The 25,614-nt window shown below is 52.1% G+C and overlaps 9 protein-coding genes across 9 annotated transcripts; 5 read left to right on the top strand and 4 right to left on the bottom strand.

Moving 5' to 3' along the window:
- Nucleotides 1-257: 257 nt before the first annotated feature.
- On the top strand, nucleotides 258-1,747 carry J4E82_002591 (uncharacterized protein; the record flags this gene model as incomplete). The annotated part of the gene is made up of 5 exons (XM_051728890.1): nucleotides 258-284; nucleotides 334-637; nucleotides 693-914; nucleotides 964-1,284; nucleotides 1,332-1,747. The coding sequence occupies 5 exons, from the start codon at nucleotides 258-260 to the stop codon at nucleotides 1,745-1,747; spliced, it is 1,290 nt and encodes a 429-aa protein (XP_051591408.1).
- Nucleotides 1,748-3,166: 1,419 nt separating this feature from the next.
- J4E82_002590 (uncharacterized protein) lies at nucleotides 3,167-5,075 on the top strand (the record flags this gene model as incomplete). Its single annotated transcript, XM_051728889.1, has 2 exons — nucleotides 3,167-3,838; nucleotides 3,903-5,075. 2 exons carry the CDS (start codon nucleotides 3,167-3,169, stop codon nucleotides 5,073-5,075), a joined length of 1,845 nt encoding a protein of 614 aa, XP_051591407.1.
- Nucleotides 5,076-5,298: 223 nt separating this feature from the next.
- On the bottom strand, nucleotides 5,299-7,078 carry J4E82_002589 (uncharacterized protein; the record flags this gene model as incomplete). The annotated part of the gene is made up of 3 exons (XM_051728888.1): nucleotides 5,299-6,681; nucleotides 6,743-6,857; nucleotides 6,912-7,078. 3 exons carry the CDS (start codon nucleotides 7,076-7,078, stop codon nucleotides 5,299-5,301), a joined length of 1,665 nt encoding a protein of 554 aa, XP_051591406.1.
- Nucleotides 7,079-8,890: 1,812 nt separating this feature from the next.
- Nucleotides 8,891-10,785, top strand: J4E82_002588 (uncharacterized protein; the record flags this gene model as incomplete). The annotated part of the gene is made up of 3 exons (XM_051728887.1): nucleotides 8,891-9,043; nucleotides 9,117-9,393; nucleotides 9,449-10,785. 3 exons carry the CDS (start codon nucleotides 8,891-8,893, stop codon nucleotides 10,783-10,785), a joined length of 1,767 nt encoding a protein of 588 aa, XP_051591405.1.
- An 87-nt stretch (nucleotides 10,786-10,872) lies between these two features.
- Nucleotides 10,873-12,096, bottom strand: J4E82_002587 (uncharacterized protein; the record flags this gene model as incomplete). The annotated part of the gene is made up of 1 exon (XM_051728886.1): nucleotides 10,873-12,096. One exon carries the CDS (start codon nucleotides 12,094-12,096, stop codon nucleotides 10,873-10,875), a length of 1,224 nt encoding a protein of 407 aa, XP_051591404.1.
- A 1,284-nt stretch (nucleotides 12,097-13,380) lies between these two features.
- On the bottom strand, nucleotides 13,381-15,253 carry J4E82_002586 (uncharacterized protein; the record flags this gene model as incomplete). The annotated part of the gene is made up of 2 exons (XM_051728885.1): nucleotides 13,381-14,784; nucleotides 14,831-15,253. The coding sequence occupies 2 exons, from the start codon at nucleotides 15,251-15,253 to the stop codon at nucleotides 13,381-13,383; spliced, it is 1,827 nt and encodes a 608-aa protein (XP_051591403.1).
- Nucleotides 15,254-21,448: 6,195 nt separating this feature from the next.
- On the bottom strand, nucleotides 21,449-22,495 carry J4E82_002585 (uncharacterized protein; the record flags this gene model as incomplete). The annotated part of the gene is made up of 2 exons (XM_051728884.1): nucleotides 21,449-21,964; nucleotides 22,016-22,495. The coding sequence occupies 2 exons, from the start codon at nucleotides 22,493-22,495 to the stop codon at nucleotides 21,449-21,451; spliced, it is 996 nt and encodes a 331-aa protein (XP_051591402.1).
- Nucleotides 22,496-22,711: 216 nt separating this feature from the next.
- J4E82_002584 (uncharacterized protein) lies at nucleotides 22,712-23,934 on the top strand (the record flags this gene model as incomplete). Its single annotated transcript, XM_051728883.1, has 2 exons — nucleotides 22,712-22,742; nucleotides 22,802-23,934. 2 exons carry the CDS (start codon nucleotides 22,712-22,714, stop codon nucleotides 23,932-23,934), a joined length of 1,164 nt encoding a protein of 387 aa, XP_051591401.1.
- Nucleotides 23,935-24,391: 457 nt separating this feature from the next.
- On the top strand, nucleotides 24,392-24,735 carry J4E82_002583 (uncharacterized protein; the record flags this gene model as incomplete). Its single annotated transcript, XM_051728882.1, has 2 exons — nucleotides 24,392-24,400; nucleotides 24,523-24,735. The coding sequence occupies 2 exons, from the start codon at nucleotides 24,392-24,394 to the stop codon at nucleotides 24,733-24,735; spliced, it is 222 nt and encodes a 73-aa protein (XP_051591400.1).
- Between the last annotated feature and the right edge of the window lie 879 nt (nucleotides 24,736-25,614).

Below are 25,614 nucleotides of genomic sequence, written 5' to 3'. Positions count from 1 at the left end.
GTGGACGGCCCAATAGACATAGGGCGACTGTCGTGGCAGAGCTGGGATGGAGGTGAATGCTATAGACAGTTGGGGTCTTGGGCGACTTGGTTGATGTAGCCCCACTTGGCGCGAAACGTCATCAGTGGCGGCGGAACATTCCAAGCCACGGTCACTGCGCGGCTATCACGAGCCCAGAGCTTCAACAGGCGCAACTTGCCCCGTACAGACACCAACACACTCGACATAGACGCAACAGACGGAGCACTACAGCCAACATGTCTGAGAAAACCAGCACTGACAAGGCAAGCCAAATAGCAAGTATAAGGGAGCTCCCCCACTAACAATCGACAGCCCCCCGAGAGCCCAACGACGGCGCGTGAGCTCGACTTTGACGACGACAACGACACTTCAGCTGTCTCGGCGCAGGAGAACACCAAATCGCCGTCGCCAGGCTCCAAGTCGCCCAAGCCCGGCGTGCGCTTCAACGAAGAGGCCACCGAGATCCCTCCCCAGAAGCCACCGCGACCAGTGGACCCCCAAGTGCAGGCGCAGAACACGCTGATTGAGGCTTTCCCCAGCGTCGATGCCAATGTTGTCAAGGCGGTTCTGGTGGCCAGCGGGGGCAAGGTCGAGCCTGCCTTCAACGCGCTGCTGAGTACGTGGCTGCCTGTTGCTAGCATGTGGGTGAGGGGTATAGCTAACCAGCGCAGGCATGTCGGATCCCAACTTCAAGGCCGAGGAAGCCCCTCCACCGCAGCCACCGCGGCCCCAGCCCCGTAGCCAGCTGGAGCAGGACGAGATATACGCGCGACAACTGGCCCAGCACTACCAAAGCCAAGGCGGCCCGGGCGCACAGGGAGGTTATGCATCGCGTGGCCAAGCGCAGCGACAACGGCCTGGCGAACCCGACCGGGAGCACAGCTTCTTCGATGGTAGGCTCAGACGGTATCCATGCAGGTGTGCTCGCTAACACGAAGGTAGACGATCTCCCCGAGATTCGCAAGAACATCGAACAAGGATTCAAGGAGACGCAGAAGACAGTCACAAACTGGATCAGCAATTTCACCAAGAAGCTTGACAGCGGTGAGATGGAAGAGTACGACAGGTACGGCAATGTGCAGTACACGGGACGCCAGCCACCACCACAGCAGAGGCAGAACTTTGGCCCCTCCCAGTCAGATCAGATGTATGGCATCCGCAAGTCGGCTGAACAGCGACGGTCGGCAGACCACAACCGCTACGATGCCGACAACCGAGTCATTGGCGACGACTTTGCAAAGCTCGAGCTGAGAGACAACGAGGGTATGTTGGACGCACCATGCATGCAAACCGCCGCTAACAAGTCGCAGGGCCTGGCCCACGATCGTCGAGTCGTCCAACCGCGAACCCCGACCTCTTCAAGCCCACACCGGTATCCCCACCCCAGAGCGGCCCCGTTGACGAAGTCGATGCCCTCTACCGTAACCCATCACCCAACAACCAGGGCGGCCAGGGCAAATCGAGCGGCAAGAAATGGCAGCCCCTCACCTCCGTCGCGCCCAACCCAGAGCCTGACGACCATGACCCTTTTTCTCTTGGCGACAGCGATGATGAGGACAAGGACCTGAAGAAGCAGGACACGCACCCCGAAGATACCGAGAGGCTGAAGAACGCTGCTCAGAACAGCCCAGGCCCAACAACCGGCAAGCTCAGGCCTGCAGAGCGAAGCGGAAGTGTCAGTCAGAAGGACGCTACCATGGAGGCATTACTGAAGGAAGCGAAATAACAAGCCACTTTCCATCGCCTGATGAGGCGTGGGACCCGGCAATACCATGTGGATTTGGTAGCCTGGTATACATCTCGTCTGCTGCATACTAGTAGGTAGGATGAGTCTCAACTTTACTTGATCCGCTGGGAATACTGGTCCATGATTGCATGTCCTCCCGTCTTGTCTCTTCGCGTTGATTCCCTTTGAATTCTGCAGCATGTAGCACGTTTAGCGTTTCTCCCACCAACAACAACTCGCCCATAGCATACCCTGACATCAGGAGGTAATAGGCTGACTTGTGGATCGGACCAAGTGACATCGGTGGCGGACCGAATCCATCTGCCTTGAACGTCTTCTCTACCCGCATATCCGGACGGGCGTGTGTAAATCATCTTCAAAGCAAGGGTACATCCGCCCACGTGCGCATCGAGCTGAGGTGAGCTGTCATGTTAGGCCGGGTATATGTGTTCAGAGTTCAGATACACCGCCCCTGGACTTACCTCTTTGGACCCTGAAAAGGTTTCTGGGCGTCTTGTGGATTCACGCCTAACACGCCACGCTTTCCCAGCACTCAGCGTCTACCGCTTTTTATGGGTGGGGTGATTGCTTCGATATGTTGCTCCCATAGTATCTGGCTGTGTCAGGCAAGCTTGTCTTAGCCCCATCGTTGAACATTTCCTTACCATCTCGACTTGGGCCCTACCACTCAGATCTCTTCTACCATCTTCTACGCTCTCAACCTTCAGAAACATCGATACAACCATGTGATCGAATTGGAAAGCGTTCGTATCGATTACGAATCATCGGGGTCCGAAACACTGCCACCAACGGCTTTGCTCGGCTACGCCATAGCCCATCAATACGTTAGTAGCCTTCGAAGTCACGATATTTACCCTGGAGTTTTAACTGCTTGTAAGTTCATCTCACGACATGGATCTCGCAATGTGGATGTATTGGTTGAGAGGCCGTGAGGCTGGGCAGTACCCCCTTGTCAGCTGAAATGTACGTCAGATCTGACCGCTAACCGTTCATAACAGGGGATCTCAGCCTTTCAGCGACGCGCTGGTCAGCAACACCATTCGTCGCATGTAGTTCGCAGGAAGCATGATCCTCCCGCAACTAGATCCTTGCGGGAGGACATGATCGATTCTTGGCAGTATCTCTACTCCACGACAATGGTCCTCCACACCGCTTGGCTATGAACGTGGCTTGGATTTTGCCTTCATGTCTGCCTTGATATGGCAAACTCCACTTCGTAATGACAGTTCACCTGATGGTAAGCTGGGTTATTTTGGGAGAAAAGAAATGCTGCGAGTGTGGACAGACATGGACGGTGTTGCGAAAGCTGAGTATCGTTGTGTATAAAGCATACTGGCTCTTGCTCACATCATCGACACTACAACCTACCATCTTCTACATACTTTCAAAACATCCATCATGGCAACATTCACCCCTATCCCGCTTCCTCAAATTGATGAACCGGCAGAGTACAACACGAACTACGTTCTGTATTGGCACCATGTCGGCTTGGAGCTTAACCGCGTCACACATACCGTCGGAGGCCCGCAGACTGGCCCACCAATCTCTGCTAGAGCTCTGGGCATGCTCCAGTTGGCTGTACATGATGCCTACTTCGCCATCCATCCCTCTTCTAGCTTCCTGACCTTTTTGACATCTGGCGCCGACAACCCTGCCTACGCTCTGCCCGAGTTGAGCGGCGCGGACGATGCCCGCCAGGCGGTAGCTGGTGCATCTGTTACTATGCTGTCTATGCTTTACATGAAGCCCCCTACCAACCCCAACCCCAATCCTGGCGCCACCATTTCCGACAACGCCTATGCACAGCTTCAGTATGTCATTGACAAATCAGTAACCGATGCACCCGGTAGTGTAGATGCAGCGTCCAGCAGTTTCAACTTCGGAAAGGCAGTAGCTACTGTCTTCTTCAACCTACTCTTCCACGCCCCGGGTGCCTCACAAGCTGGCTATCACCCTACACCCGGCCCATACAAGTTCGACGATGAGCCCACTCACCCTGTCGTCCTTGTTCCCGTTGACGCAAACAACCCGGATGGTCCCAAGCGGCCTTTCCGCCAGTATCACGGCCCGGTAAAAGCCCCCATGTACAAACTGCATATGAGACATACACTGACTTTGTACATTGGCGTTCTAGTTCTATGGCAAGACTGCTAAGCGTTTTGCTACACAGACTGAGCATATGATTGCTGACCCGCCAGCCATTCGTTCTGCCGTTGGTGAGCAAGCTGAATACGATGATAGTATTCGTCAAATCATTGCCATGGGTGGAGCTACCGGTCTCAACTCCACCAAGCGCAGCCCTTTTCAGACGACTCAAGGCATGTTCTGGGCCTACGATGGCTCCAACTTGGTCGGCACGCCACCCAGATTTTACAACCAGATTGTCCGCCGCATCGCAGTGACATACAAGAAGGAGGAAGACTTGACTAACAGCGAAGTCAACAACGCAGACTTTGTCCGTCTCCTTGCTCTGGTCAACGTAGCCTGTGCCGATGCAGGAATCTTCTCCTGGAAGGAGAAGTGGGAATTTGAATTTTGGCGCCCACTCTCAGGTGTTCGTGACGACAACTCCCGTGACCCAAATCGCCCAGATCGTGGTGACCCTTTCTGGCTCACCCTCGGCGCTCCAGCTACAAACACAAACGACATCCCTTTCAAACCCCCCTTCCCCGCTTACCCCTCCGGCCACGCCACATTCGGCGGCGCCGTCTTCCAGATGGTCCGCCGCTACTACAACGGACGAGTTGGAAACTGGAAGGACGACGAAGTGGACAACATCGCCATCGATATGATGGTATCCGAGGAGCTCAACGGGTTGAGCCGTGATCTCCGCCAACCCTACGACCCCAAAGCGCCCATTACCGATCAGCCAGGTATCGTGCGCACACGAGTTCCACGCCACTTCTCTTCCGTCTGGGAGATGATGTTCGAGAACGCAATCTCGCGTATCTTTCTCGGCGTCCACTGGCGCTTCGATGCTGCAGCCGCCAAGGATATTTTGATCCCCACGACGACAAAGGATGTCTACGCTGTAGACAACAACGGCGCTTCCTTGTTCCAAAACGTCGAGGATATTCGTTATACGACTATGGGTACTAGGGAGGGTCACGATGGGCTTTTGCCGATTGGTGGTGTGCCGCTTGGTATTGGAATTGCGAATGAGATCTTTGATACAGGTCTCAAGCCTACCCCACCGGAGAAACAGCCAGTGCCGCCGCCTCCATTCAACCAGAGCGGACCTACGAAGGAGATGTTGGAGGAAGCGGGAAGTGAGGAGCAGGTCCCTATGATGGACGTTGCGCCCTGAGATAACTGGGGGTGGTTGTCAGGAAGTTCGCTGCGTTCTCCTTGACTCAACAGATGAGTCTCGGTTGGTCATTGGACCGAGCCTTCCCATGTAGCATAGGTATTCATCGAATGCATGTATTGCAGAATACACAGATCGTCTTTTGACTTGCAAAGCCATCTCCATACCCTTCAAACCTCTTCCTGCAAGTAAGCTTTGCCTTGTGGCTGCAACCTGCCCCAGCTTATCTTCTGATCTTCATAACCGTGGGTTGCTTCCGCCACGCTGCAAGACTTGCGAGCAGAGCCACACCGCTGACGATAGAGCAAACGACAAGAGTCTCGTTGAATGCATCTGTATACGCTTGGCGAACGGCGAGGGCCGCGTCTGGCGAAAGAGTACGCATGGAATCGGCAAGTGATCCCAATTGCGCAACACTAACCACCATCGGGTCTAGAAGCTGCCGACGCTGTTTAACACCTAAGATAGCTGTTGATGCAGCGATACCGATACTTCCCCCTAGCACACGCACCTGAGCCATGATACCTTGCGCGACCGCTGTATCTCGCTGCTCGGCTTCAATGGTTGCGAGTAAAGTTGAATTACTGACAGTCAGGCCGAAACCAAAGCCGAGGAAGACTTGCAGCCCATAGGCTCGAGCTTGCGGAACCACAGTATTGTCTAATGTAGACAGAGATGCAGCTCCAACTAGCATAAGAGCAGCACCAATGACGTTGATCGGGAAGGTGTTGTTTCTTTTACTCGAAGCCGCACCAGCAATAGTCGTTCCGATAGCAGAAGCACCAAGCATTGGTAGTAGAGCTATGCCCGACACAATAGCATTTTTTCCGTTGACCACCTGGAACCGTGTCGGCAGCGAGTATATGATGAAGAAATATGGGAAGCCTGTCAGCATCGTCGTGACCACTGCTGATATGTAGACTCTGTTCTTAGCTAGTCGCATTGGGAAGAGCGCACCTATAGTGTCAGGCCAGCGCCTTGCAACGAACCACTCCCAGGCCAAGAGCGCGACGAAGCACAGGACACCGACGACGAGTGGAGCAACGAAAAGTGCAGACGACCAGACGGTGCTATCCAAGAGAATGTGAATCCCAGCTTGCTGGAAAGCAATTACCGAAGGTACGGAAGAAGCAACCAATAGAAGGAAACCTAAGATATCGATCTGCTTGAAACTGCGGCGCTGGAAACCTCGGATCCGAGCGTTTTCGGACCACGCCCCAATGAAAAGGATAAGCGGGATGATGCCAACGGGAGCATTCATCCAGAAGACCCAGCGCCAAGACGTATAGTTCGTTATGATACCGCCTAGAACTGGCCCCAGAATGCCAGACATCGCAATGATGGCTCCTGCCAAAGCACCGATCATCTTGGACATACGCGGCGATGCAATCTCAGTAAGAATAACGAAGCCCACTGAGTACAAGCCTGAACCGCCCACACCCTGTAGTGTCCGCATGGCTATAAGCTGGTCGAGGCTTTTACTGAAGCCACATCCGAGTGAGAAAGCGAGGAAGATTACAAATGCAGCGACGTAGGCGTTGCGACGACCGATCACGTCGGAGAGGCTTGCAAAGATGGCAGTGCAGCCAACGTAGGCAAGTGTGTACTAGATGTGAGTATACAATGTCATTACATATCTCACTTATAGTTTGTATGGGCGCACTTACTGACAAGGCAATCCAGTTGACCTTGGATAATGAGTGGAATTCTACACCAATTGTGTAGATGGCAGTTGCGATGATCGATGTGTCCAAGAACGATAAGAAGAGCCCAATACAGATACTAGACGATAGGTCGTCAGATAAAGGCTATCAAAGCCAGCTTTAACAACTTTACCTGCCATATAACGACACAAGTCTCCATGTTGCGATACCAGGCGCTGTAGCAGGTCCTGCTGCGATGGTATCAGGTCCAGCATTTATCCTAGTCTGCTCATCGTGGGCAACATCGATGTTGACTGGAGCCAAGATCGTCCGGGCACTGGTAGCTTTTTCGATATCCATGTTTGAGTTTTGTATGCGGCTTTAGGTAGTCGTGTGGACTAAAAGTGCTTTGCCAGCACACTTCTCACTGTAAGTACAGCCTCCGGACCAGATACCAGTGTGAACGGGATCCGGACGTAAAATCTAACAATCTTGCAGCTTCTAGGCTGTGATTCCGCTTCGTACGATATTTCTTGTTTTTTTCATTGCGGCGTAGTAGTGAGATGATTCTGTACAACGTCGCAGCAATTGATGTGCCGACTGTGGATTGCATGAACCGCTCCTACGGCCGTACCTGAGTTTAAAAAAGAAATTGTGTTGTTGGGAAATCTTAGCCTCACTGGAAGTCTAACCGGGCGTACGCCTTGCGACCAACGCTATCAATATGTGTCGCTTACTGGCTTCTCCAACGTCGCACAGCTTCTACGTTAGCAACTTTGGGAGTTCATCAGCGCGCTAGTATGCCCGGGTGGTCAGACAGGTGAGACATCTGCTTTTTTGGGTTGGGTTGATGCGGGCCACTTTCTGTTTTCCCAGACGAGTCTTCTTGCGGGGTAACAATGATGCTGATTTGTTCGTCGGTATGCGAAAACATATCCAATATGCGGAGTGCGCAGACTAGCACCCAATAAGCTACTACTTCTCCGAAGCCTAAACGTTCCGAGATATTGTATGTTGGAGCCGTTAACAATCTTTTTCTCGCCTCCATTTCAGATATGGTATTAATTCCTTATCCGTCGGTACAACTCTTTTCCATTCAGGCTCGATCCCATCCGTAGGTTCGATACCCCTCAATCTATCGCGATAGAAGATGCGATAGCTATCCAGTGCATAGGCGCCCATACCCGGCAGATGCGCAATCTCCCAGCCTTCTCTTTCATCATCAGGCCCTAAAATCTCTCCTGGCTTAACATCGGCACCACAACCATGATTGGGGTAATGTAACCTCCTGTACCTTCGTTCTTTGCACGGAGGAGCCGAGAGCCAGGTTTTCGCTAGTGCTATAAGGCGAGCCGCTCGAATTCGATGGAGGCCAATCGGCTGTAGCATTGTGGTTAAGTCTTCGAGAGATGCGGCGGACAGCTCATTTGGTGAAGGGTAGGCTGCGAGTATCTTGAAAAGAACTGGGCGTGCCATTTGGCCACGCGTTTGATTCCATAGGATCACTTGGACTACTAATGCGTACAGGCTGTCGCATACCCGCTCCTGGATGAGTCCATATTTTGCAGGCTGAAGCTGGAAAGGGAGGTCTGGCGGTTCTGGTATCACCGCTGGGTGGTCTTCAGTATCTATCCGGGTAGATGTCTTCGTTGGAGTTTTGCGCGCCTTAGGCGCGACTTTGGTCTTTCGCTTCTCTTGCGGAGCATTGGAAGCTACTCGACGGCTTCGCAAGGTGACTGGCATGATCAGGCATTAAATTCAACCGCCAGATAGATATTACTGAGCAAGCTCATACGCGCGTCTCAAACAGCGCATCGCTCTGGCGGCCAAAGACCTATATGGAAAGCTTGCAGCCGGTTTCATGACGCTAATGGGAAGTCGATGATGTAACGCGTTATTGAACCGCGCCATCAAGCCAACCCCCCTATCTGGTTAGGACTCTAGAGCATGCTTTTGGAACTGGTGTTTCAAATGAGTTGAGATGTACTGTGGAAAGTGAAACGCAGCTTCCCAACCAAAAGTGAGAGTGCTCTGACATAATCTTCATTGTTCGATACCGCCCCACCTATTTCCGACCCTCTCGGCAAGAACCCGGCACCACATCGGGATCCGGCAACAGTCTTACAAACCTCTATTCAATGCCGCACTCCGTAACTCCAACAACAAACAAACATGTCCTTCGACTTGGACGATGACGAAACGCTTATATCGATATCGCGCACCGATAGATATGAAGGCGAAGACACGAGTCCTACTACCGACCGCGAATTGAAAGCTTGGTATGCTTATCCAATCGCGGCCGAAGTCTTCGCTGTAGTCGCAGTGGTACGTCATAATCCTCTCCTTCACCAAACACGAACACACCTCCTTTCTTAGGATTTTTTGCTCAAAATACTAGGGTGCATTTCTCCCAGTGATTCTCGAGCAATTGGCCAGAGAAAATGGCGTTTTCTTCTCCGATCATTCAACACCGTGTGTTGATCATTCCGCTTCCGGAAGACTCCGGATACGCGAAAATGCAGGCCAGAAGGCCGAAGGAGGAGACTCTGAGCAATGCATGGTGAGATATCTTGGGAGAGACATGTCAACGAGCAGTTTTGCGATGTACACCTTCTCTACCGCTGTATTACTTCAAGCTGTGGTCTTGATATGTTTTAGTTCCTTCGCTGATCATGGTAAGTATTAGCACACAGTGTCCAATGATTCGATAATCACTAACAAGATCGCTAGGCCCGTACCGCAAGAAGATGCTCATGTTCACATCATACATGGGCGCACTAGCAAGTTGTCTCTTCATTTTCATCTCGCCATCACTATATTACTTGGCTCCAATCCTAGTAATCGTTGGCGTTTCAAGTCTAGGCTGTTCATTCGTGCTGCTAAACGCATTCCTACCGCTACTCGTCGCCAACCACCCAGATAACAACACGACCGGAAAATCATTCACATCTGATTCAGCGTCAGACGTCGAGCTGGAGTCCCTGAATCCCACCAGTGGACCTCCTTCGTCTGCACACCACCACTTGGACCCAAATCGATTGAAGCGGGATTTAGAGCGAAGTGCGCAAATCTCAAGTAAAGGCGTGGGGTATGGCTACATGTCCGCTGTCTTCGTACAGGTTTTGGCTATCTTGATAATCTATCTCTTCAGCAAAACTAGTCTTTCGAAAACCTCGCCTAGCCTCTCCATTCGAGTTATCCTATTCATGGTCGGCCTATGGTGGGCCATCTTCTCCATTCCAACATTATTGTGGCTACGTCCGAGACCAGGTCCACCGCTGCCCACCCAGAATAACCAGAGCTTTTCCGGAGGGAAGTCGTCGAGATTGCGCACGTTCTTGTTCTACACGTCCTTTTCTTTGCGTAGCTTCTGGGGAACACTCAGGAGAGCGATAAGACTACGACAGACATTGCTCTTTCTGATATCGTGGTTCCTGCTATCAGATGCAGTAGCAACAATATCTGGAACTGCGGTCCTCTTCGCACGCACAGAGTTGCATATGGGCACGATTGCCATCGCATTACTGTCCATAACGTCCATCGGATCCGGCATCATAGGCGCATTCGCATGGCCGCATGTACAGAGGCGCTATGGATTACAGCCAAAGACGGTACTGCTGTGTTGTGTAGCGGGCATGGAAATTATCCCATTATACGGATTACTCGGATTCATCCCTCTGTTCAAGAGCTTGGGGTTTATTGGTTTGCAGAAAGCATGGGAGATTTACCCCATCGCCATTATTCATGGAACTGTCATGGGTGGTATATCATCGTATGCGCGATCTGTATATGCTCCATTGATTCCAGAAGGCAGTGAGGCCGCGTTCTTTGCATTATATGCTGTTACAGACAAGGGTAGCAGTGCTTTCGGTCCAGCTCTCGTAGGTTGGATTGTCGACCAGGCGGGTACGATACGCCCTGCCTTCATCTTCCTGGCTGTATTGGTAGTGCTACCATCACCACTTTTGTGGCGATTGGACGTCGAGAAGGGGAGGGAAGACGCGCGTGCCATGGCAGACGGAGATGTTAAAGGACGGGGGATGTATGAGAGGGTTCGTGAAGAATAATGAACCGACAATCGGAGTCGGTGGGTATGATATTGCGTAGATGATAGTACGCCGCCCAATGCTGTAAACGCCAAATGATGATATCCCTTAAGCCCGTTCTTCCATCTTCGGTCGCTTGCTGTCCCGATCGTGGTCATCTCCAAATCTCTTCCTCTCACCGAGCGGTTTTGCGTTTGCACCTGAAGGGCCCTCCTTATCCCGATCTCTCCCGCCATGAGCATCAGGCCTGAATCTCTCATCCACGCCGAAGTCGCCCTTGTTTCTTCGCGGCCGGTCATCACCAAAGTCACCCCATTTGCCTGTATCCTCAGTCTTCATGTCCCTGTACCTTGTCCGACCCTTTTTGCCCAGTTTTGTCATGTCCCTGATCTGCATGTACTCAGGCAGGATCTCTCGATTTGTCTCATCCTCGAAGCGCGCATTCATCAGATTCCGTCGATCTACTCCCAGTTCCTTTAGCTCATCTGTAAAGAAAGCACCCTTGTGGAAGTACTTTTGCATGTATTGCATCTGCCCGCGATCGCCCTTTTCTTCTTGTTGTTTCTCGATATGAGCGCGGTCTTCGGCTTCGCGTTCGGCGGCGGAGAGGTTGCGACGGCGCTCGATCTCTGCACGCTCAGCTTCGGCTTCTTCAATCGCGAGGCGTTCGCGTTTGATGCGCTTGAGTTCGCGAAGTTTCCAGGCGGCATACTCAGCATCGGGATCAACACCGTCAGTGTCGTCAATGGCGTTGATGTCGGCCTCTTCGACGTCGTCGTCCCAGTCTTTCTTGCCCGCTGCCTTCTCTGCTATGCGCTGCTCAACCTGCTCTTGTACCAGCGCTCTATTCTGCTCCTGTCGCCGCGCCTCCTCTTCTGCTGCTATGTCCTCTGCTGATTTGACAGGCGCCACTTTGTTCCGTTCGTTCTTCTTGAGAAACACTGGTCGCAGCAGTTTCTTCGGTGCTTCGTCCTCGCTACTTGACTCTTCCTCAGATGATTCGTCCTCACTGCCGCTACCACTCTCGCTCCCGCTGCCATCCTCTTCCTCTTCTTCCTCGCTTTCTGTCTCGAACTCATCTTCTATCGCCTTGCGCTCCGCTTCAGATTTTTGTCGCGATGCAAGTTTGGATTTGAGCGCTGACTTAGGGAACGACGATGCGATTGGCGCGGGCTTTGGCTTTGCGAATGGTTTTGGCTTTGGCTGCTCCTCTTCCGATTCTGATTCCGAGCTCGACCGTTCTTCGGGTTCAGGTGCTGCTGTTGGCTTGCCAGCGAATTGGCGCGTTCGCACGGGCTGCGCCGTGAGTTTCTTGGATTTTGGTGGTGGCATCGTGGCGGCTTTCAGGATAGTTGGCGTACAAAGAAAGTGTGCAAAGTTGAGTGAGCCGCGAACGCGATACCGCGGCTCCTGCAAGCGGCTTGGCGCGCGTCAGGCCTGCTGTACGAGAAACCTCGTATTGTGTGCGTAAAGACTGCCCGGCTAAGTTACACGCAATCACCATACAGAATTGAAGGCTAATCGCTGCAAATCCTGTTATAAAGTCTTAGTTTCTTGTCCTGATACGCAGAGGAAGAATTGCAACCACTTTTGGTCGCCACGCTCACGATATCTACAAACACAAGCACAGAATTGCCTGCGTATGTAGCCAAATGCAAGAAGATCATGCTCAAGCCAAAATTTTGATAGAGCTACTCACTCAATATCTCACATAGCAAACGTCTCCTGTCGACTGCCCTGGAAGAGGATTGTGACTTCTCTGTCCATCAGTATCAGCAACATCATCTTTTCAGTTTGTGTTGTGACAGCTACAATATCAAACCTCATGACAAGGGAAAGTAAGAAGGTTATGAGGAATAAATCTTACGTAGTTAGAACATTACGATTCTATCTCAATTTACTGAATTCAGCAGTTTGTAGCAAAACTCGTTTGGCATATCTAGGCGTATATTACTCAATGAGAACAACATACTCATTCACTCTGAGACTGGCCGCCACCGTTCCGAGTATTGTGTACTGTTGAGCCAGAGATAAAATTATATGAATTACAGAGTCAAGCAGGATTTAGATAGGAAGAACAGCCAAGACCGAAGTCAGACATTTCACGCTGGAAGGGTGGTCTGCATACATGCCAGGCGACTGCACTTACTGGACATTGCCTAAAGTTGTGAGATGAGCTGAGTCAATTCGTCATACAGGTACAGTCAAACCGATGCTTTAAAGTAGTTGTACTTGAATTTTTGATTATTCACTCCTTTAGAGTTTTTGTTATCCTGGATTGAGGGCACTTATCACAGGGTGATGATTCCCAGTGACTTAAGCACAGGCATTCTCGCCGTCCTTAAAACGCCTGTCGTATCAGAGCCGGTCTTAGGAAGGCCTAAATATGTCGACCAGGCAAACAACTATACATACAATAACGCCTGTTGATGCAGTGACAGTATAAGGAAAGTGATGATCAAATCTATTGACCAAGGAAATGCTCACTGAAAGTACCACCCAATGCAATGCACGCTCGAACGCAGCAAATATCGTGTCCTTTGGACTAAATGATGGGCAATCAAAGCAAGCCCGGAAAGTTCGTAAAGTTGTTACATGAAAGTAAGCGATACCCGTTCATCGGAAGATGGGTTGTTGAGGAACAGGTAGTTGGTTAAACTGATTAGTCTCAGGCCATGCACTACGGTCCATGTACGGCAGAAGCCCAGAGCGACGATCGGTCATTGGTCGACCCAAAGGCTGGTATTGCATCTGATCGTATCCGATGTTCCTCGCTGGATTATGGATCGACGTCGAAGGTGGGGGTACAAGTAGAGTCTGCACGCTGCGGACCGGTCGATAAGGAGACTGGCGTTGATTAAGGAAATGCGACGGAGATAATTGTCTCGAACCGGTTGCGGGATAGTTTCCAACAGGTGAAGAACCAGCTGACTGGGGATACGGACTGATCTGTCGGGACTGGTCGGTAGAAGGCGTGTAGTTATGAGGGTAGGAGGGTGGGCCCGATGAAGTTGGTGTGCTAGTCGGTTGCTGCCATTGGACGGGTGGAGGGTAAACCATGGCCATGGATCGTCCACCAGGGACCGGCAAAGGAAGATCTGACCAGTTCTTCAACTGGGCAGGTGGCATCTGCTGAGGTGGAGGTATCGAAAGACTTGGCAAAGGAGGTAGTCGGTTCACGGATGGTGGTGGCTCGAATGACCTATTGATAGGCGTCTGCAACGTCGGGATCAAAGGTGCATTACTGTAAGGACCAGGTGCAAATCCATGGGCCTGTCGCTTCATTGGAGGCTCAATGCTGTAATCGGCACTGCGTTTACGTTGAATGGGGCCTAATTCTGGCAGAGCGCCAATCGGAGAGACGGTGGCGGACGTGGCCTGCGGTTGCAAAAGCGGGGTATTCGAAAATGCCATGTGGTTCGGCGAGTACATCATCGAAGTTGGTGGTGACGTTTGCTGTTGAGTAGGCGGTGACGGAGCGTAAGTTTGTGGTAGGCCGAGCATGTTCTGGGGGCCAACTGGGCTTACAGCACCTGACGCTGGAATCTTTGATGCTCGATCAAAGAATGTGCCGAATTTGCCCAGGATGCCGTGCCACTCATTCCACTTCTCCTTGGACGTGAACAGGCTGTATCGCATGTTGCTAAGAAATTCGACCTCCATGATGTGCACCTCCTGCACCGAGATACCCGAGACCTCGGCCCATGTCTTATTGGTGTATGTGTTGTCATCGAGAAATTTGTTGCCCAGCATAAGAGCTACAGTCAGTAATCGATACTCGCTACCGGGCTTCCCCTTGACCGTGGGGTTGGTCAGCTTCAATCTGTATATGAAAAGTAATGCCAAAAGAATGACATTTTGAGCAACCTGCGTAGTGGTCAAGATAGTTGCTACCCATTTTCTGAATCCAGTTGTGGGATGTGCGTCAGGAACGAGAGGCTGCATAGGCTGGCGTGGCGAGGCGGTCTCGAGTACTTGCTTGAGAGTTGTCGAGCTCTCGAACCAGAAGAGACATGTCACCTGGCGAGTCAGTTTCAGAATCAAGGGTGGGAGGATGTCAAATTACCTCTGCTGCCAGTTGAGGGAGACCCTCTTGCGGCGTGCTGATGGTTGGTGGTATCTTCAGGTTTGGCGATATGGTGTACTTCTTTCTCGGTGTCTGGGCCATCTCTTGTGCTTGCGGTGCTTGTCTTGGTGGACTAGAACTTCTTGCAGCAGCCACTGATCTGGAGTTGCCAATAGCAGGCAGCTGGTAGCCGTACTGATGCCCGGCACCCTGGTTTGGTGGAAGTGAGACTACCCTCACTGCTGAGCCCGGGAGGTCCGGGGGTGTGAGGGGAGCTCTTGGGGCTGTTCGTAGCGGGTCGTGCTCATAGTTGTTGGAGATGCTCGGGTAGGGAAGGTGCATCGTGGAGTCGAGCTTCGAGGAGCTGCGAGGTGCCGTGGCATACAGGTTGAAGGGAGGCTCCCGCGGCAGGGCGTGAGGCATTGGGTGAGGGAGCTGTAGCTCGAGCATATTATGGACGGCAAGAGACCAGGTGGAGAGGACGAGGTGAGTGATGAAAACGGCGGCGACGTCAACGGCAACAGGCGGTCATGTCCGGGCAGCTATTGTTTGCACGCTACTATTTTGCCTCAACCTTGGTCTGGAAGGATGGTGTTGACAATGGCCAGCTATGGATGGGGAGCAGGAGCAGGAAGGACTAGGCCAATCAACGCCAGGCAGAATCCGGTGCACGGCAACGACGCTTGCAACTAGGCTTGTAGGAGGTGAGGGTTTGGCAAAGGAGGGTGCAGAGGGACACAATAAAGAGACGTCAGGCCCGGTGAGCGTCCTTTGCGGATGGTGCTATGCCGGGAGCGGCTTGGTGTTGGATGTGGGTAGTGGTGGTGGTGGTGGTAGTGGTGAGTGATTGATTGTGACTGTAGGGAGGCGGATTGTCGGGGGCCCGCACGCTGGCATGGTAGACATGGCTTGGGGCCGTTGGATTTGAATAAAACATAGGTAATTCACACACACGGAGTCGTGAAGGCTCGGAAGGTTCCAGGCAGGAGCGAGCAGGGTAGGAGGAACGCCCCAAGAGGCTGATCCAGGACCCAGAAGGAGAAGCCGCGCTCTGACATCAACCGCGCCTGGAAGGAGCTAGGGGCGCACGGCCACCAGCACAAAGCAACCGCGACCGGGGGTTCGCCGCGAGGACAGGAGCGACCGACGCTGCTAGCAGCCAAGCCGCGCGGGCTAATTACATACTACTACAACAAGTACAGCACGAGCAACGTGAATAATCAATCCCTGCGCCAAACCACCCCAGCACCAGCTGCGCCGCGCGATACAGCCTCAGCGCTCCCGACCCGTCTGATTGGCGCCCCCTCATTCGCAGGCGATGCATAGTGCGCGTCCAGAGGGGCTTCAGCCATCTTCCACCCCACCACACACGACCTTCCCAGTGCGCACTGCGACAGTGGGACACCATCCGGCCACAAACGAAGAAACGATAGCGCTGGTGGGCCTCATCAACGACCTGCAGCCTACATGGTAGGCCTGCTGCCTCCCCGGAGCGCTGCCGTCTCAGACACGACGACTGATCAGAGAATGTGAGATCCCTTACGCATCGCGGCCACCTGCACCCGCCAAGGCGGAGCATACACCACGAATGAAGGCCGCTGTCTGCCACATCCAAACTTTGCCAGCAGCAGGAATTGCCGTAAGCGGCAGCCATCCATGAATAATCACTATCCTAATCACCCTCCACCAGCGCCAGGCGGTCTGGAAGGGCACTTTACGCGTGCAGCGTCCCGCCCATGCCGTGTTTGACCAGCTGCTGCCAGCTTGCCGCCCTCAGGCATCTAAAAAGCACACAGGCACGCTGATGCAAGCGCAAGCATAGCGAACTGGCGAGACTGGCAGACGACGGCGCTGTGCTGCCAGACGAGGAAGCGACACGAACCAGTCGCCCAGCCAGCCCGCCCTAGCCAAATCGCCGTCTTACCTTTCCCTAAGCATGCTCTACATCCGAGCCCGAACCCTGTCCTCCGCGAAGCTTCCCATGCTGAAGTTTGAGCGAGTGCTGCTGATCTTCAATCCTCTTTTTTTTGCAGATGATTTTGCTTCGTGACTTCCAATCATGTGGAGCTCGACCGCTGCAGCCCTCGGTTCCGATGCTTCCGGCGAATGGCAAGTATGATGCACCCCCCGACGCTAGACGAACTGTTGTTATTGAGGCCGGCCATGTGTTGCGTGCAATCCAAGTTGAGGCAATCTGCACTGCAGAACCGCCATTTTGCAACGCCCCTGACGAAACACGAATCGGGCTATTGCGCGCGCCTCAGTTGCTGCATTCTGCATTCCATCACGCTGCCCATCAATCAGGCTGGCCATAGCTGCTGCTTGGGCATGCGGCTTGCTTGGTGCATCCACCTGTCCCGGACGCCTGTGTTGCAAGTCTGGCAAATCTTGCAAACGACATCCAGTTCCAAGGTTGCCATTGCTGACCCGTCCAACTAGCACCGGCGTCGTGAAGCATGATTGCTTATCGAGTCGCCTGCTTGGCTAGCAGCGCTAACCGTGAAACCGTGACGGAAATATGGCCAGAGCAGCAAGGGATACGCAGCCCGTAATCTATCGATAGCACTGAGCAGAGTCTGTGCCGCCGGTGATCCTGCTTCGCAATGCAATGAGGTTGTTGATGGAACGGTGGAGCTTAGCAAAGCGAGCGCCGTCATACGTACATGTGCAGGGGGTGCCCGTCGCGCTTTCCTCGGTCCGTCACTCACTTGCAAAAAAAGAGCTGCCCACGTAATCGCGTCTACATAACACATGGATGGCAAACGCTTGCAATCACCAAGCATGGATGCATTCCAGATGCTTGTTAGTAGCCATCCACCACCCGTAAAACTATAGCATCGGTACGATGTCGGTGTGAGGAGCGACATCTCAAACACGCCCCTTCGCTCCATGCCAACGGGAGGCTCGGGATGCCTGGACGACTCGGCTGGCGATTCGCTGATACGCGTGATACGACCGCCCATGGTCCTCCACCGCGCTGCAATAGTCATGGCTCTATCGAAACTAACTTCGCCGCTGTGCATCATCGCTTGCAGTGCCAGTACCTTCGTACATGTTCAACAGCGATCCCGTCTGACCGAGCGTCTTGACCGTCGTGTGGAGATTGATGGTGACTATTTTGGCGCAGAAAGGGCAATAGCTCCTTCCACGGTCGGCTGGGGGGGCGTAGTACGGAAGGGACGGACGATACTCGGCACCGCTTTCCTCACCATTACACGAATATACGAGCCCCAACGACTCGTTTCCGTCTTGCCCAGTCTATACCATGAACGGCACATCTATTAGCTTGGCCATGGCGCGCTGAGACGTACCGCGCTTCCACGACGCGTACATTACACCATGCATCTATCGTCGATGGACTCCATCGTCTGCCTTCAACAAATCGACCCTGCCGAGCAGCAGCTTCATGGATGCGCCCCTAGTGCATTTCATCATGTGCAGCAACCTGGCCACAAGACGTTTGCCAAAACCACTCAGCCGAGATCATCGTATATGGTTGGCGCCAGCGATGGGCACGCAAGCCCTTGGCCAGCGCGCGATATGGGTGGGTTTTTTTTTCGCCGTCCTCTTACGACACTGTGCCCAAAAACGTTCGCGATCAAGAAGTGCGATGCATCTTGGCTACGGCTCTTTAATTCCGGTCTACGATTGCTGCCTTAGCGGCCCAGCTGCAAAAGCAGAACGCGATAGACGCACGCACTGCAACAAGTCTCATGCCGACTCAGGATCTTGTACTTCTTTGCCACACGAGTCCACTGGGTCGAGTTTAGCCTTTTTGCACGGCTTGCGGCGTCCTCAGATCCCTATCCAGTTCCCCGCTCTCTGGTGCTGAAAGAAGTAGGTCAGACGGTTCCCGACGAATGAGCAACGCGCAACCCCACGCTCTAGAGCGAGCACGCCTTAATCATTCAGCAACCCAACATCAAGGTCTGCTCGTCCAATATGATGGATCCCTTGCTATGCTTAGATGTGATCCTCTGGTCATTGTATTAAAGTATAGTGTGACGCAACCACATCGCACTCGGGCTGCAAAGCCGTTCGTCTGACAGTGATACAGCATGCTGACCGGACAGGCCATAATACGGGAGGATAGGCTTTATCCAAGGGGTACCGATACTTGCTACTTCCCACCGGAGATTGAATGTGAATATGTACAAGGGCGTTGGTACCGATCCACGAGGCCATGCTAGCCTGCCCGATGCACAGCTGACCCGTATCATCTATCCCGCGGCTGACACTGTCATGGAGGACGACAAGTCCCGTATGCGTTACGCCACGAGCTTCATTAGCACACTAGCGAAGCCACTCACGCGTCAGTCAGCCAACCAACTTTGTGTGACCAAGTCGCACCTTATTATCATGCCCCATGCGTACCAAGTATCATGCAGGAGGCTCCATCTATTTGCGCCAAAGACAATGCTTCCGACGTCGGTAAACCCTCGCTATCTTTTCCAAATACAATTCATCGAGCTAGTTTGCCAAGTTCAGGCTCTACTTTACTTTATTGCCGGGCGAGACTCCTTCAAGGCTACACAACAAACGACTTGCAATTCGTTGGCTGCCTAGCGCTCGATTCGAACAACGATGTTCCAGCTTGGACATCTGGCGGTGCTTTCGACGCGCGCGACGAGTCATCGTGCCACCATCATGCAACAACCAACAAAGGCGACCGGCTAACATCACTCCACACCTCCTTCCGTGTTCAGAAGCAACTTTTGGGGTGTCGCTCGCGGAGCCGGTTGCAGCTCACCTTCCAGACAACACGAACGCACCCCGTGTACAGACGTTGTACTTGCTGGAACGGACTCAGGCCGCGCTCACCCCTCTAGGAGCCGCAGTACATTGCTCAGCGCATTTGATTCAACCGTATAAGGAAAAGCGACGCATCACTTTCTTACTTCAAAACGAGACAGCCTTTGCACCACGTGCATGTCACCGAATGGATCAGGATACGTTGGCTTGCGCCACCATGTGCATTCACAGATGATCCTGCCGAGTTATCGCTACGCATCCCCATAGTCACTACTCAGCCTTGTGCAGCGACAAAGAGAGACGAAGCAAGCAAGAACGCCGCACGCAGCCGTCGACTCAGAGGATCTGTAAGACGTGCAGACAGTCTCACCGGCTCGCACAAGCGGAGCGCCGACCAACTAGGTCTATGCTGACTCCTATGGACACGTCGCGGCTGTTTACCACCGGCACGAAGGCTTTCATGTGCATCATCATCTTCCATCGTCCGTCTCTCACTGCAGCTAATAGTTTTGTGACATGTTTCCAAGGACATCCAGAGGAAGCTCATGTCTCAACTGCACTGCCTGACAGGGCGGGATTCCGCATAACTAAAATCCCTGTCAGCGTCTGTCAATCCATGTCATGTCCACATATCTAGTTTTACATTGGCCTGACCTCTCGTCATCGGATAACGTCCTCGTTGATTGCAGATCACAGATTCCCATCACACGGGTGTCCGCCCTCCGGTGAGGATGCCCCAGCCTCGACTAAACAGGCATTATTGCTGCCGATGAAGCTGAAGTTGGGCTCCGCTATCACGAAAACAACCGTCGCTTCTACCGGCACGAACAAGCTCGTTTGTTCGCTGGGTTGTATCCCAATATTGAAACGCACTGCAAAAGGTGTTCGCCTTCGACATTGGTGTTTCGATGTAATAGAGGATTGCAAATACATTTGCAGCATTGGTTAATCGGGCCCAGGCTGCTTCTTAGAGTATGCGATTAAGTGAAGATTATTCGGGTCATTCTTAGAGGAGAAACGACTCAAGAGGGAAGTTAGCCGAACTAGCACACGTTAACATAGATTACGCTGCGGAACTTAATCCCCAGCTGAGACACCTTTGGGGCTACCTAGCTGCCTGTACCACATTTGGCTCATCGGCCAACATGAATCGAATCTCAACACGCTGTTGTAGACTTTCAACGTGAGGCTTGCACTTTTTCTATTCCTCACACCCAGACCGACATGACATCAGCAATATAAAATGACACAAGGCCTCTACTTCCAGCACAGGGACTCTGCCGACGTCCGTGCCATCTGACATGAATTTCCCATATCTTGCACCAAGCGTGATCCGTACACTGGGGTAATGTCGCAGGATTTAACAGTGAGGACTGACCATTGTGGACAGTGCGACACGTTTCATGGTGATAGTAATAAAACGTTTCGAAACAAGCATGATCCCGCGCTTCTTTGTTGACGCCGACTTCACTAAACACACCGCCGCAGTGGTTGTTGTTGGGGCTATGCACAAAGGTGCTGAATTGTTGGTTGTTAATTGGGTTTTGGGTTACTTCTGCTTTTAGGGATGCCGCGCAATGGCTGATGTTAGGCTGCACAGCCACTTCCTACTATGTGCCTGCCGGATAACGACATCGTGGCAGAGCTAGAGACGATGGTATCTGAGCCTATCTGTTAGTCAATGGTGCCAGTGTTGGTCAGCGGAGCGAGCGTCCAAAGAATGTTTGGTATGGACGAGAATTCGTAAGCCGATGGATGCACGTCAGGTCATTGTTCTGCATTGCGTCTCCACCCACTGTAGTAGTACGTCCGCGTGGACGACTACTGATTATACACATAGTATGATACATGCTCCGGTGCCCCTCTCTAAAATAGCTTGTTGTCCGCGCTCGCCTTGGCGGCATCTCTCCTCGCGCTCTGCTTCTTCCTGTCTTTGGCCTCGCCTGGCGGCTTGAAGAACAGACTCGGGCTCTCGCCATCCTTCATGAGGTAGTTCAAGTACCCTCTATGTGCTGGATCGCGGTAGTATTCAATGTCTTTTCTGCCAGTCGCATCAGGCAGTCTGTACTTGTACTTGGAACCAATCTGCTTCATGACAGCAGCCATGGCTTCGTTCTTCTTTTCTTCACTGGCTGTCTGAAGGGCGCTAAGGATAGGCGAAGGGATCTTGGCGGCTGGCAAGCGGCCGGTGAGAGCGACAAGGTCTGGTGAGGCTTGAAGAGATATGGTAGGGTGTGTGTCGCCTCGAAGGACGCGCTTGATGGCTGTGGGGGAGTAGAAGCGTGTTGTTACGCTGCCGCCGAGAGCTTCAATGCGTGCGATAGCGTCGGCAGAGGCGCGCGAGACGACGATGTTGATGGGTGTAGTCAATTGCTCCGGATTCTGCAGTCACAATTAGCATCCATGCAGCGGGCGTAAAGGGTAGATGCATACCCTCGCCAGCAACTTGACGCCATGCCTCTTAACGCCGTGCAAACACCTTGATTTGGCCAGTTCCTTCATAGTGATGGGTTTCTTGGGGTCTAATCTCCCTTGGTTGATCCAATCCTGAATTCGGTCCAGATTGATCGGCGACATTTCCACCTTGAAGGGGTTGTACTTCCCCCGCCCTCGCTCAGGATTGGTGATCCATTGTGGTGTCTGACCTCCCTCAAAACCTGCCGGGACTTTGCCGTGTGCGTGCTGACCCTTCTGACCACGTCCACCGGTTTTTCCCTTTCCTGAAGCAGGTCCGCGACCTCGGCGGATCTTTTTATTGTAGGCGCCTGAATTGTCGGAGAGCGAAGACAGAATGGACGCGCATCTTTGCTGAGCGGGCCAGAGAAATGGGGCGATCGATGCCGCTGTAGGTGTTCTTGAACATACAGACAGCAGATTTGAGGCGGCTCGGACCGCTCTTAGCCGTGGTGGCATGGCTGTGGATGGCTATCCTCCTGTTGGCAACAGACTCGCTGGTGTTGAGCGGATGCGAAGATTCGATGATGAGTCAGCATTCATGTCCGCGGGATCTAGCCTTTCTCGGACGTTAGCCCTGTGCAACCACGCCGCAACTATAGTCTTATCTTCTTGTGTCACTCTTACGATTAATTCTCAGACTGCTTCTTTCCAATCTTCTGATGGTCCTCGATAATGGTTCGTCTTTTTGTGCCTCCGGGTGCAGGTGAGTTTGGTGACTACATAGCATCTTATCTTGAGCGATAGCTATTCACACACAACAAGGTCTCCATCCAGCCATACGCGAACAAGAAGAACCTTTTTGCGCAAACGAACTAACTGCAACTATCTTGTTGCCGCCGATAATTGCTACTACTCTCCTTCTGGGTCGAACTATTATTAAAAGACCATTGCTGAGTTTGCCGACAAAATCTGCGTACTTCTTCACTAGAGCAGGTCTTGGTACAGTCATTAGCGTACCTACGATGGTTTACTTGACGCACCGTGAACGTCAGCTGGATGAAATGATCCTTCGCTACGAAGGCATTACCCCGCCAAAATACCAGTTGTGGCAGAGCAGCCACGGCTTCACGGGCGATGATGCTATGCTTGCCGGAGGAATTGCAGGCCTACTCATTTCCTTTAGGATGAAGGGTTTGAATAGTATTTCAGTTGGAAAACGTCTGCTTGGAAGGCTCGGAGCCGTCTCTACAGGAACGTGGGCCGGGTTATTGGCTTTTCCATTCCTGGGACTGAATATGGATCAACACATGCCATCCATACAAAGGTCTCGTTACGAGGAGGCTGTGGCTTTGCGTAGACTTAACGACGACCCGAAGTTCAACAAGTCTTTAGTCCATGTTCCCATGCTTGCAGAGCGACACTGGAAGCGAACGGTTATGGCTGAACAGGAAGCAATGTCATTCGCCTCCTTGACAAAGGAGGAGAAGGCTGTGTTGCGCCCCCACATGGCGTTCAGTTGGCTGGATACTGCCAGTCACAAGTTTGTGACTACTATGATAAAGAATGGCCATCGCGTGGAATGGAGATTTCCAAGGGATGCATCACCAGCGCAGAAGAGAGACTATATCCTCAGAGAAGTCGAATGCGTCGCAGCAATGTTCAGGCCATTTTCGCTCGATCACAGTGAGGAATATATCATTCTAAACCACATATTGTTCGATTTGATATCTGGACTACCTGAAACAGAAGATGGGGAGCATCAGAAGCAGTTTTATATGCACGATTGGCTGAGCTTAGTCGATGTGGCAAGGGGAGAGACTCACGTTCCAGTAGAGACTGTGGAACAACTGCACAATTACAAGAACGGGCTTCTAGAGCAGGAAAAATTCAAACATGCTGCAGCAGCAGAAGCACTTATACGGGACTTTGAAGAGCGTGCATTGCGGAACAAGTAAGCCAGAAGGTATTCTATACGACACTCGGAGGCACCCTGGAGGAGAGTTAGTATGAATACCGTCATGCTACTTTACTGGTAAGCTGATATCCAGCGGGCCAAAGCTGACGCCGCTCGCACTATGTCCCCACCTGCGCACGAATACGTATCTTTACATTATACAAAGCACATACAGTAGATATGGAGGATACAGGAACAGAGTGCAAGAGCGCAGACATTCCAAGGACGTATCCTAGTCAAGCAATGTCCTCATTCTACGCACGCCATAGGTGCTACAGAGAAATTGCACTTCAATGATCAAACACGTACGCACGCGCACATACACACAACGTTGGAGTGGTCAAAACCTAACGCCTCTTAATCATTGTATTTCATGCATTTACACCTGCGAATAGTGCGTTTTACGGCACCCCTGGACTCCATAATAGATGGAATTCGTATTCATTCACACACTGACCATGTACATTGTACCCCCAATCTTGCGTTCAAGTACGTTTTCCTGAACTGTATATACTCAACAGCCACACGCTACAATCGAACTAATCTACAACGTCTACCCACTCACCCTCTTCTATCCAAAACAATTGAGATGTCCGAAAACAACAACGTTGAAGACTGGCGAAAGGTCACAGGCATTGGCACTGGTCAGAAATGGGGCGCAACTACACAGCAGTCCACTGATGGGCGCGCATGGGGCATTGCGATTAGCCAGTCGGTCAACGAAAGCAAGCCGCCGCCTTCTAAAGGGTTGAATGCTGCGGCTCCGTCGTTCACCCCTGGCAGCGTCAAGTCGAAGACGTAGGTGGTATGTCCTTTGGTGGAGTTTGACTATGGCAAGAATTGATATCTAGAAAGAATAAAAGCTGTAAGATCGGCGTTTCCAAATCTCACCTAAGTGCATCGTAAGCACGGGGCTTGAATGTTCCTGGGTGTTCTTTATCTTGGTCCTTTCTCCATGACTTGGATTTTGAAGTCTCACGCATCTATTGTTAGTCTCTATGTACACTAGGGTGATGCGTGTACGATAAGTAAAGCGGTGAGCAAACAGATCAGACTCTCAGTGCGAGTTGTTTGCACTACAAATACTGCACACATTCACGAGATCTATTATAGACTTTCCTGGAGCCTAACCTGATCCCCCTTGTTGGATTTATCCAAGGATATTCCGAGAAGCGAAAGTAGTTGCACCTACTAGCAGCGTTGTTCCAAGGTTTTCTTATCAAGGAAAGTCAGAAACAGCCCGTTCTACAAGAGCTACCCTTGTAACGTACTTGATCTCGGCCATCGCGTAGACTGGGGTATCAGATGCCCCCATGATCCTCGCTCACGCTCGGTCTGGAACTATCACGATGACAGGAAAGCTCTTGAGCCCGCCTCGACCCAGTAAACCATGGAGTAGCATACTTTAGGACTTCCAACCCATCTTTCTGTTTATGTTATATTCTTTGGATCCAGCAGACCGCGCAGCAGCTATCAGTGTAGGAGGTCACAATATGGTAGAGGGAAGCAGAGGGAGAGGCGAGGACCCCGCCAGGTTGCCTACTACGAAGTTTGCACTACTATGGTGACTTAGTGTTGAACGTGTTAGATTGAGATAATGTTGTAACTACGTAAGTGGTAATGCTTATAACCTTCCTATTCTCCGTTGTTCCTTTGTTATGAGGGTTGACTGTACAGTTGC

This window comes from Alternaria postmessia (assembly GCF_024291825.1).
Source record: "Alternaria postmessia strain BMP 2775 chromosome Unknown scaffold_10, whole genome shotgun sequence".
Taxonomy (NCBI): Eukaryota; Fungi; Ascomycota; class Dothideomycetes; order Pleosporales; family Pleosporaceae; genus Alternaria; species Alternaria postmessia.
This window is presented reverse-complemented; position numbering and strand designations above follow the sequence as displayed.